Source organism: Chelon labrosus, assembly GCF_963514085.1.
Source record: "Chelon labrosus genome assembly, chromosome: 22".
NCBI lineage: Eukaryota > Metazoa > Chordata > Actinopteri > Mugiliformes > Mugilidae > Chelon > Chelon labrosus.
In genome coordinates this window covers 9,919,159-9,930,541 of record NC_140355.1, presented here as the reverse complement: position 1 = coordinate 9,930,541, position 11,383 = coordinate 9,919,159, and the positions used below count along the sequence as shown (strand labels likewise).

At 40.9% G+C, this 11,383-nt stretch overlaps 1 protein-coding gene across 1 annotated transcript in view; it reads right to left on the bottom strand.

The window, feature by feature from the left end:
* Positions 1 to 273: 273 nt before the first annotated feature.
* The window catches only part of LOC311507655 (transmembrane protein 132C), a gene marked incomplete at its 3' end in the record, with an annotated part of 159,112 nt that continues 148,002 nt past the window's right edge, over positions 274 to 11,383 (bottom strand). The window contains exons 7-9 of the mRNA XM_084572085.1: positions 7,902 to 8,211; positions 1,947 to 2,138; positions 274 to 1,356 (exon numbers count right to left, since the gene is read on the bottom strand). Coding sequence (XP_084428211.1) covers positions 274 to 1,356; positions 1,947 to 2,138; positions 7,902 to 8,211 — 1,585 coding nt within the window. The remainder of the gene's footprint in view (positions 1,357 to 1,946; positions 2,139 to 7,901; positions 8,212 to 11,383) is intronic.

The window sequence follows — 11,383 nt, the reverse complement described above, 5'->3', positions numbered from 1 at the left end:
TGCCGCATAAAAATGAACCTGGAAACTGAACCTCAGTGGAGACAAAGAACATACATTTAAGTTAAGCAACAATACCAGATTCACATTTCCCTCTTCATAACTCTACTGTAGTGTCGTGGCAAATCCTGGCGAGGTGTACAGTTCAACAACAGCCTCAATTTGTTTTCCTCACCCCTTATTCTTTTTCTTTCCTTTTCCGTTCCTCCTTCCCTCCGTATTCTGAAGGCATTCAGGTGAGTTTCTCTTTAGTTCATTGGAAACACCCAGTTCCCCCTATGCAATGTTCTTAATAGCATTCTCATTAAGCTTTTCCATGTAGTCCCTAAGATCCTTTGAGTCCCCAAGCTCGATGTCTGGACATACCCATTTTATCTCACTCGTCTGCACTAGTGCTAATGGACTGAGCACTGGACATCCATTACTGGACTTGATGTTGGAAAAAGTGGTGAACTTCACCCTCTTTCTCTTGGTGGTGGGTGAGTTAAGCGACTCATTCCGGTGATCCCTCCCACTTGAACTACATCCTCCTCCACCGGAGTTACCACGCTGGATGCCTCCATTCAATAGTTGACTACCTTCCTCTAGGGTGCCACCAAGCTCATCCTGCTGCTGTTGCTGCAGACATAACCCCTCATCTTGGCCAAGCCAAACCCAGTCATGGGCATGGGGCATGGCCTCCGGAGCCTCCAGAGACAAGTGCTTGCTACGGTACTTGTAGGCATAAGAGATGCAGTTAATTAAAAAAACCAGGATGGCCAGACAGAAGACTCCCAGCAGGGCGTACATACCAATCTCCAGGTCTGTCAGTCCTCGTCGGGATGGCAACAAGTCCTCATCAGTGCTGCGACTCCGAGGCAGGTCAGCCTGATTTGGATATTCAGAGAATTCATTTGGGACCCTTGCTCCATTGTCTGCTGATAGACGGCCCCCATTGGGCCTCAAAGGAACATGGCCCCTGATGGTAGTGGCTCCACGGTTAATTAACCCAGTTTCCATATCAGAGATGGATCCTCCATAATATGGAGGATCAGGACGTGTTCGCCGGTCTCCTGGTTGTCTGTATTGCTCCTCTTGCTGGCCAAGCCTTACCTGTATGTTTGCCATTCCTGTGGCTAAAATATTATGTCGCCTGCCCTTCTGGCACACTTCTGTTTGGCTCATTTCAACACGCACAAGCAAACCCTGCCCTTCACCCTTGGCAACAATGATGGGCCACTTCCACGATGCATTGTGCTGGACCGAGACAACCCGTTCATCCAGAGAGGTGGCAGCCAGGGTGAAATGGGCAGGGTTGTAGTTGTCTAGGGGAGTCATGGATCCATCGCTGAACTGGAGCCAAGCACTGATAAGGGACTCCTAAGAAAACAGACACAGACAGAAATTGGTACAGCAGCAGTTACTACTCCCTTCAGCAGCAGTAACCCAGCATGAAAATAAGCCTGAAAATAAGTCCTTAAACAGATATCTTCACATTTGCCTCAGAATGCATAAGGGCTGGAAAAAACAGAGGCTGGAAAATAAAACAGAGAAACATGGAGGAAGTGAAAGTCAGTCTTAATTAAAGTAGAAAGGTTCATTGAAACAGTTGGATAGAATGGATATGAAACTATTCTCCAGAAAGCCAACTATTCTCTCCAGGGGAAGAGACTGTAGCCTTCGTTCATTTGAAATTATAATTATAGGAATAACAGAGCAGTTCCGTGGTTGGAGATGCAAATCAAAGAGAAAGCTTTGCTATATCAAGAGTGAATTAATTTAAAAAGAAAAATTACAATGAGTATCATAGACTTCGTAATAACTCTGTTCCAATCCTGAACTTGAAAGCCAAATATTTCACAATGCTAATACAGACTCTCTCCTCCCATGGTTGGTTAAGGAATTATTAATCATGTAAGATGCTGCAAAATATTTTGATATCTAAATTCAATGTAAATATTCAGTAATACCTGTTTGAGAGATTCAATCACTTCCTGTGTCGTTGCAGTGGCGACTATGGCCCTGTTGCTTCCAGGACTGAGTTGGAGGGACAGAGAGAGTCCAGATACCAACTGCACCCCCAGCTCTGTCACGCTCACTTTATCGTCCACCACCCTGATGCTCCTCTCGGCCATGACTGACGACGTCAGAGGGGACAGCACCTGCGAGACACCAGAACTCTACTCAGTGCTAGCTACTCATGGTAAGATCACATTTTTAAGACTTAAAGGCCAATAATTCTTAAACATATAAAAGTCTTAAAAACTACCCCAAAATACATATTCTCATTACGTTTTAAAATGCTCCTGTATGTATGCTCAGCAGTTTCTCAAACTCAAACAACAAAAGTACTGATCTGAGCAGGACAATCGTGCTTTCCAACACGTTCCAATTTGTCATTTAAAATAAATCTGTTTTATGCTTTGACAGTGCTATGGTTCAGACAACTGCTTAAGACAGGTACTTTGCCAAAAATACCATTTTGTTTTGTATATAAATCATTACTTTGTTAAAGTTAGCAGTGAAAGTGAGTCCGGTAACAACGTTATTCAGATGACTGTGGTCATGGTGGAGTTTGTTTCTTCTGCGGTTTTAGCTGGAACAACAGATGCAGATGTTTGTTTTTTTTCCTTGGGAGGATAGCCTCCCAATACTTCTTTGTTTACTGTACTGATACAATATATCTAAATGGCACCAAAATTGCACTTCTACTGTATCACACTTTGGATTACACTTTTAAGACATTCCTAAAGAAAGGTTGTGATTCGAAAACGTAGCACATGCCATCATGTAGAAAGGCTTCTTGACAACTGACATGAAAGCATACAACTTCCACCTCAACACATTCGCCAACTCACTGAGTTGCCAGAGGTACAAGCGTGTAAATAGTTGTGATATTGTTATGAGAAGAGATTCTCTCCCATCCGCTCCAATTAGGGCTCCAGTCTCTCCTCCAGCCGCCCCCACAAGGCCGCATTTACCAGCCATAATGAACTGTCGACACCGATCACTGCCTCATTTGTACGGACCTATTTCCCTGTTTTCTTCCCTTTGCTTTACCTCTTTGCATTTTCCCCTTTGCTTCCCACTCAGTGAAACCGATATGCCTGAATGTTAAACAGCTAAACTGAGTGTGGTGTTGAAACATGTGTTAACCTTATCTCTGAGAAGTGATCAGAGGTTAAAAAGACAGATTGGTGGACATTAGGAAGCTTTTCAGGTTAATAATTATGCATGCACACGGATTGTCTTGACATGAAGTTTTCATTTGTACATTGTTGCTGTTGGCTTTTCATATTATGTAATGTGAGTCTGCTGTATTCAGTTACTCTTCTGGTAGCAAAAAAGGTTGGAAGCCAGTCTTCCAACCATGAAAGGACTGACCTGCATCTTTCTCCTCCAAGGCTGCAATCTGTAAACTTGCTACAGAGCTCTCAACAAGATGTCAGAAGCATTTTTGCATCTCTCAAAGAGATCAACATTCCTCTCAACCGAAACCCGGACTACATACTACAAATGTCCAGACTTTCTACCACTCTCATCTTGAGATGTCAAGACGCCTTTCCTTTAGTCGGCAGTAGCAGTAACAGCAGTCAGATCCCTTCTCCTCCCCTTTACCAGAGTCCTATGTCCGATTAAAAAAAAAAAAAAGTTGCCTTCATCCCATTAGAGAGACAGCAGAACCTGCCTTTGGCCTACATCCACAAGCGTGAGTTTCTCCCACAAGACTTCCAGGGATGTCGAGTCCCTTCCTCACACCAGTTCTGAAGTTTACAGATTTCTTCATTCAACCCCCAGAGAGCAATTAAAGACCCCTTCCAGGCCTACCCCTTCTTATTCAAAGCTGTCAGAGTCTTGTCTTATATGATTTCTGTCCAGATCTCAGAGGGCTGTCGCTACCTGAAACCTACAAAATCCCATTTGCACCTGGATCTAGTCCGGTGCAGCCAACGATATTACATGAAATCCATTGCTGCCCAGACCATGTATCTCTGACTCACAAACTGACACTTATGTAAAGGTTAATAGCAAAATGTGTTTCACATGCAAGTAGTCTATCCATAATATGTCAGAAAGAGAGTACTTAAATAGATTTATTCCTCACTCCTGCTACACCATCAAACTTGCAGCACAGTATATTAATGATCACATTACCAATTCTGTGGCCACTATAGAAACTTCTAATGCATTTGTGGCCTTTTGAAATCCTTGGCATCGGTTTAAATGTCAAAACCAAGTTTCCAAGTGCAGTACTTAACAGATTAATCTAAATAAAATTCCTTATGTGTCCTATATTTAAAACCATAAACCACTCAATAATAAGGAATCGCCAAAAAAAAAAGATAAAGAGGTGTATTCCTTTATTATTGGAAACAAATTTAAACCACTGGCGGCTAGAGACAAAAAAGTTATAACATGTTAAGTTGAATATATTACTTGTTTTGTCTGACCGTTGGTTATATTTTGTCAGTGGGTTTCCATATTGAAATAATACTTAATACAAGTTTTGGAAGAGCAAATGATAAACACACTTTATGCTTTCTATACTTCTTATTAAGCAAAATTTAAACACAACGGAAGAATGAAAAAGACCAATTATTTGTTATTCCTACACCATCATTTGTCCTTTGCTGATCATTATTCCCAGTCTGGGACATCTGTACTTGCATGGACTTTGCTGTGTTGTTGTTGTGAGGCTTTGGAAGGGACCAGTGAGGGAGGGATGTAGCATTTTTTCATAGCCATGAATGAAATAGTCACGACACAAAGGTCATAAGAATCGGTGATTTTGAAATGGCTTGTGTTGTTTTTAGGAAAATTTGTTAAGCTATGTGAATACTAACCTTGAGGGTTCATTGAGCTGATTTAGTGCTGTGCTTTTTCTGCCCATTTCCCAAAGTGTTTATATGATTTCCCTGGATTAAGCACAAGAGCTTTGTCCTGAATCAAGAGCATGTTTTCATTCAGAATGATTTAACCTTTCCACACACCGCCCGAGCAGCATGCCAAACACTGAAACTGAAACTCACACTATGAGTAAAGAAGGAGACATTGTTGATTAAATAGAAGAACCAAATCATGTTGGCATTCAGTGGTACAATTAACCTTTATGTTCAATTATGCAATTTGCATATCAAGTGAGTGGTGCTTCTGTAGAAAACAGCAGTTGTAATTCAGTATGTGAGATCTATTCAGGCTGCACAGTAGATGGGAACCATATCTTTATTGCCATATAGCCTTTACATAGTACATTTCTGATGGGTTAGAATTCTCTGTATATTTATTTTGTATATTTGTTACTAATGTGATTACAAGTCCACATTAGCCATTGAAAACAATTGTGTTTGAAGTTGGATCAACACATTATATTTAAAATTAGGCTATGATTGGTTAATTAATGGGTGCAGGCATACACAAGCTACTGTTTACTCTACAGGTAAGCAATTAAATCATTGAACTGCAATGTCTCTGACTAATTTAGCTCACATTGATAAAAATATTACATTAGTGATATAAGCCCTATTCGCACCGGATTAGTTTTACATGGGACGTCATGTGATTCAGAAATGACCCCCCTACGTCTGTGTTTCATGTGGTGCATTCGCACGGGACGAGCAAACTCTGTGTTTTACTCAAATTTACTATGCATAATCATGTCTCTGCTACTTTCCACTTCACTCCACTACATGTCAGAGGACATTTTACACTTTAGTTACTTTGCAAATTCTGAATTGATAATGAAAAATATATTTTTAAAAATAAAACATGAGACTGTTGATCCCGAGGAGGAAATTACGAATGACTTGGCAGTATTTGAATCAGCCTTGCCGATGCCACCTTTGCCGATTAACACTTTAATGCTTGATTTAATGATTTGCGGTGTCACTTTCACTTGCATGTTATGGACATGGCCGATTCACACAGGATTAAAATCACAGACGACCTCCACAATTATTACAAATCACCGAAGGTTCTCAGGTATTGCTAGTCCCGTAGGTCCTGTATAGCATAACTGGTAACATAATGCTATACTATTCCATTGTAAATACTGTATGTCAGCGGTTGCTATAGGGACAGCTTTATAACTGCCTTGTTTGTTGTATGTCATAGCTAACAATGTTTTGACATTGATTAGATTGCATTATTTATTAAATTATACTGCAAAGCTACCTGACAAGAAGCAGTTACCTACATTTTTTTGTTGTTGTTTCGACACATTAAAAATGGACCTCTTGCAATTTGAAAATGGGACACTGTTAAATTGTTATTTTGGTATTCACTAAAAATTTTGAATTGGTCATCCCTGGTACATGAAATGCAGAAATAAGCTCCCCTAAGGGAAAATATCTGAAAACGCTCTGTTCTCAGACAAAAAAATCTGGGGCATTTTGAGTCCTGTCATAATCTGAGCCGGATCAATATCTGGAGGTGAAGCTGCAGCCTTTGAGGCGGTCACAAGTGCAATTTCACAGTGTTGTCTGTCTGAAAAATAGCCACAAATAGCCATAGGCTGCACACAACTGTAGTGTCTGCACGAACCTGTAAGACGTAAAGCTGCCAAATGATGACTTCAAACGAATGAACACAGTTTTATGAGTCAAACTGCACTCTATCTAGTTAGGGTGTACGTAACTCTTCAACACATAAGGAAAAGGATATCATGATCTCGTCCCTCTGCTTCAACTCTGTGTTTCTCTGTGTGGTGTTATTCTGTGTGGCTGATTGTGTTATCAGACAAATAGGTCCTCAGTATTTGTGTATTTGTATCTCTGCATGTGCATGTGTCAGGCAGAGACGCGGTGAAAGGGTGAGAGCACCGGAGACCGCTCAGGTGCAAGCTTTTATTAGACGTGCCATGAAAGCATGCTTCTCTGTCAACTCATGATAGGCTTAAGTGTTTGTGCCATGCTGCGATCAATGTAGTTGTTTTCGTGATTCCCTCCTTTTCCACTGCCAAACCTTTTCTTTCTTACTTTGCTTTTTCTAAAGCCTTCTGCCTTTTTCTTTGGGTTTATTTCCAGTTAGCCCGTTCAAACATTCATTCATTCATTCATTCATTTTCTATACCCGGTTATTCCTGTTAGGGGTCGCGGGGGTCTGCTGGAGCCTATCCCAGCTGTCATCGGGCGAGAGGCAGGGCTACACCCTGGACAGGTCGCCAGTCCATCGCAGGGCTAACACAGAGACAGACAACCATTCACACTCGCACTCACACCTACGGTCAATTTAGAATCACCAATTAACCTAATGAGCATGTCTTTGGATGGTGGGAGAACCCACGCAGACACAGGGAGAACATGCAAACTCCACACAGAAAGGCCAGCCGGCCCATGGATTCGAACCGGTGACCTTCATGAAAAGCCAAAGACAAATGGTTGTAAGTTGGGTGAAAAATTACGTTTTAAAACAGGTTAAAGAAACAGGCAGCTGAAAACTGGGTCTGTTTCATCTGTCTTTGTCACCTTTTTCTCTTGAATGTATTTAATGCTGTCTTACATTGAAGAAAAAAAAACAACCATATATTTGAAATTCCACGGCAGGTAGAAGCACTTGCGAACATGCCCCAAATTGATATGCAGTTAACGGATATAGTATATCTTATCAGATAATTGTATTTTGCGTCCATGTAAACAGCTAAGTTGTTATCTCTAATCAGAACTATTTCAGTTGGATTGAAGAAATATAAACATGCCAGAAAATTGGTGATGAGTATTGAGGCATTCTTACAGGTACTAACATTTTAATCAACATGGTCTGTTGATTCACATCACACACATTTCGTAAGCTGCTCCCAGCAGAACTGCCACTGAGGAGTTTGTTCATGAGACAAATGTCGGTCACTCCTGACTGTGATAAAGTACCCAAAATGTCAACACCTACAACTTTGAGTTTAGTAATTCCAGTAAAACATACACACATACAACCTGTAGTTTAGTGGTTCCAGCGCTCTGTCCGATTAGGACTTGACCCTCCAGCAGTTGGGCGACCTTCGGGTCCTGCACCCTCAGAGATTCCTTGACCAGTTGTGTCACGTCCACCTGCCAGTCGCTACCCAGCAGGAAGTTCTGCTGGCCCAGCCCCTCCTCCTCCATGGCTCCTCCGATTTCTCCGCTATCCGCCACAAAGTGTGTGAGGACACGGAGAGTGGTGCTCTGGTACTGGGCAACACAGGAGTTCTCTGCCCTCTCCTCTGCTGCGTAGGCATTATCCTTGTTATCTGTGACCCTCTCGTACCTAAAAGAGTAGAAACGCATTTGCAGTTGAGCATTCCAAATAAATTACAGGTCAGTTACCTATAATAATGAAGAGAAAAGAGTGTAGTGGTTAGCACTGATGCCTCACAAGAAGAAGGTTCTGTGTTCGGTTCAAAAAGGCTGGGGCCTTTCAGCTCGCTTTAGCTGTTTTAAGTGGGACAACGTGCTGAAAACCTCAGCTGACTCCTCAGACAAAGACAGTGTGCTAAATATGCTATTTAAAACTGGCCTACCATGGTGGCACAGCAAGCGTGAAATTTCCACTGACTACCACAGAATGGTGTAAGTAGCAGGCTAGTGCTTTTTTTTTTATTTATAAAAAAAAAAAACAACAGACCATACCAGCTGGCAAAGTCCCCATGGTGAAGCTGCTTATCTCCCTTTAAAACAGTGCTATATGGTCCATCATGCTCCAGAGCCCAAAAAAATGGTATTCAAGACAGCCCTAGTGTTTTGAAAAGTACTAAAAAACACTCTTTAAATGTTAACACCAGTTAAATTCTACTTTTTCTTATCACGGTTCAACATAATCCATTTGTTTCTTATCTCCATTAATGTCCATGAAGTCTGAAGCGTCGGATGTATTTATGGCAGTAAAATCCTCTGCTGCACATTTGCCTGGCATTCTGAAAGTCACAGCCTCCCAGTGTTTTCAAGAAAAAAAAAAAAATAATCCATTAAAAAGCTTGCAGAGACAAACTACTGCCTGACTTGCTTTCTCATTTTCTTTAAAAGGGCAACTGATATTTTGCTGCATGTCTGCCATTTATTTGGCCCATGGCAAACACTTTGCAGATATAGCCATCTCAGGAGATACGCTTTGCAACAGATGAATGTTTGCAGACCCAGCAGTGGAATTGTGTGAAACATTTGTTCTGCTCTTTTTGCACCTATTTAAGTTCAGTTTATATAGCCCTTTATCACATTAACAGACCCACATTAGACTGAACTGGATGGGAAAGGACAGAGAGGGAAAACAACCATTTAATATAAAATAAATAACCAGAGAGATCTTGTAAAGGATCACATATGGGAGCTGGTGGTGACACTGTGGGTTGCAACCACTGATAACTAGAAGAAGCAAATCGTACCTTTAAAATATAGTTAAAGCCATTACAGGCAAAATGTATTTGATATCGAGAAGTTGGGTACATCTTTTACTGTGTAACATTAAATATTTAATACAACTCTGAAACTATTTCATTTTCGTCTACTTATTGTATTTTATTTTTAGCAGCATGTCTTACTCTAGTTCTTGGGGCATACAGCATACACATCACTATTATCCACCTGCTCTTTATCTTCCATCACTCCTTATCACTTGATAAAGCCCTGCTGTGTTATCCTATGCATGGTCATTATCATCTCTCTCACACTCCCTGCCTGGCTCTCACTCTTTATTTCCCACATCAGTTTCTTCCTCTGCTGTAATCTATTTTTCAAATTCCTTCCTCTGCTTCCATCTCCTCGTTCTAACTCTTACCTTTTATTCTCTTTCAAGTCCTGCCTGCCTCTCTCTATCGGTCAGGTGGCCAGGTGGGGTAGGGTGGGGGGTGGGGGTTGACGGTGACAGTTTCCATTAGGTTTAATGAGGCATGGCCGGTCAGGCAGAAAAACTGGCTGACAGGTTAACATGATGTGGCCCAATGGCTTGGCTTAGTTCCTAACCTGCCTTCGCCATCCCCTCCCCTCCTCTTATTCCACATCAGCGAAGGGACGGCGATCTAAACCAAGGTGACATTTGTGGCCGGCAACAGAAACATGAGGTCAGGGCATGTTTGTAGCAGTGAGTGACGGATCAGCCATGATATTTGACTTTAATGAGGCGGCTTATGTGAAACGAGCGCACACATAGTCGGTGCATTATTTATTTATTTTTTTTGCCTCTGTGCCAGTAAACTACACATATCATGTGTTCTCCATGCAGTGATGCATTTGAAAGACATGGCTGATGTGATACGTTATGGATAGCAGGGGGGCATTTGTGTTAGACTGCCACCCTGTGGGTCGTTGGGTAAGTGGAAATGACATGAAGTGACAGGGGCAGTCATTTACTCTGAAAAAATACTTAAACACTTAAGACAAGTAGTATGTAAGCTCTATAATGCAATTGATGTTGCAGATTTAGTGGAAAAAAACTCCGCTGGTTAACTTCCTACTGGATGATGTTGGTGACCATGAATGACTGTGTAGTAAAACAATATTTCTTCATGGTGTAAGATGTCAAACACCTGTACATACATAAAAATATGTGCAGATGTTCTAAGCTCGATGGATTTTATTTAAGACATTTGCTAATGGTCACATTCAAAACTCCCATGTCGATGGAAGCTCATTGCAGATAATAATAATCATGCTTGGATATACTGCCTGATGAGTAAGAAGAAGCTGCAGTACAGAAATGCTAATGCAGGACATGAATAATTAAAACGAAGTCATCATTAGATTGTTTATCCACTAAAGAGAACTGACGAGGCATTTTTTTGTTTTTACTGTAAAAGGTCCTGCCTCATATGTATCTTGATCAAAATGAAGAACAAATCAAAGAGAAGACTGTACGAGATTGTTGTTAAACTTATAGGCTAATATTAAAAAATCTCTCTCTATTGTATATATCTACTTCAAAGAGCATGTTGGAGCAACCAGAAGTTCAGTAGGTGGTAAAAGAGAAGGCTAACCATATTTTTTTCCCCTTATAACATAATTTGATATCATAAAGCCTAATCTAGTAATAGTAGTGGCTCCAGTTAAGCACCAATTATTACTCATTTCAATGCATCACCAACAGTAAAGGACCTATATGTCGTCTCATGTAATTACTGTTTTCATTCCACTGTTTGAATGTTAATGTAATGACGCGGCTCAGATGAAGGAGGCAACACTGCGGCACATGAAATTATTTAATTCCCTTTTACTTTAAGACACATTCTGCTCTCCATGTATTCACCACGGCTACTGTCTCTAAGATCAGAGTAAATAATAATTATAATAGCTATTATTAAATGGAAATTAGTCAATGTGCTTCACTGATCATCTCTTTTCATTTGAATAGGGTTATTTCTATTTTAATCAGCCGTATTCATATTAGAAGGAAAAAAAAGCACAAATTTGAATATTTTTATTAGCGCCGTCTTGTACGACTCACGCTGCGC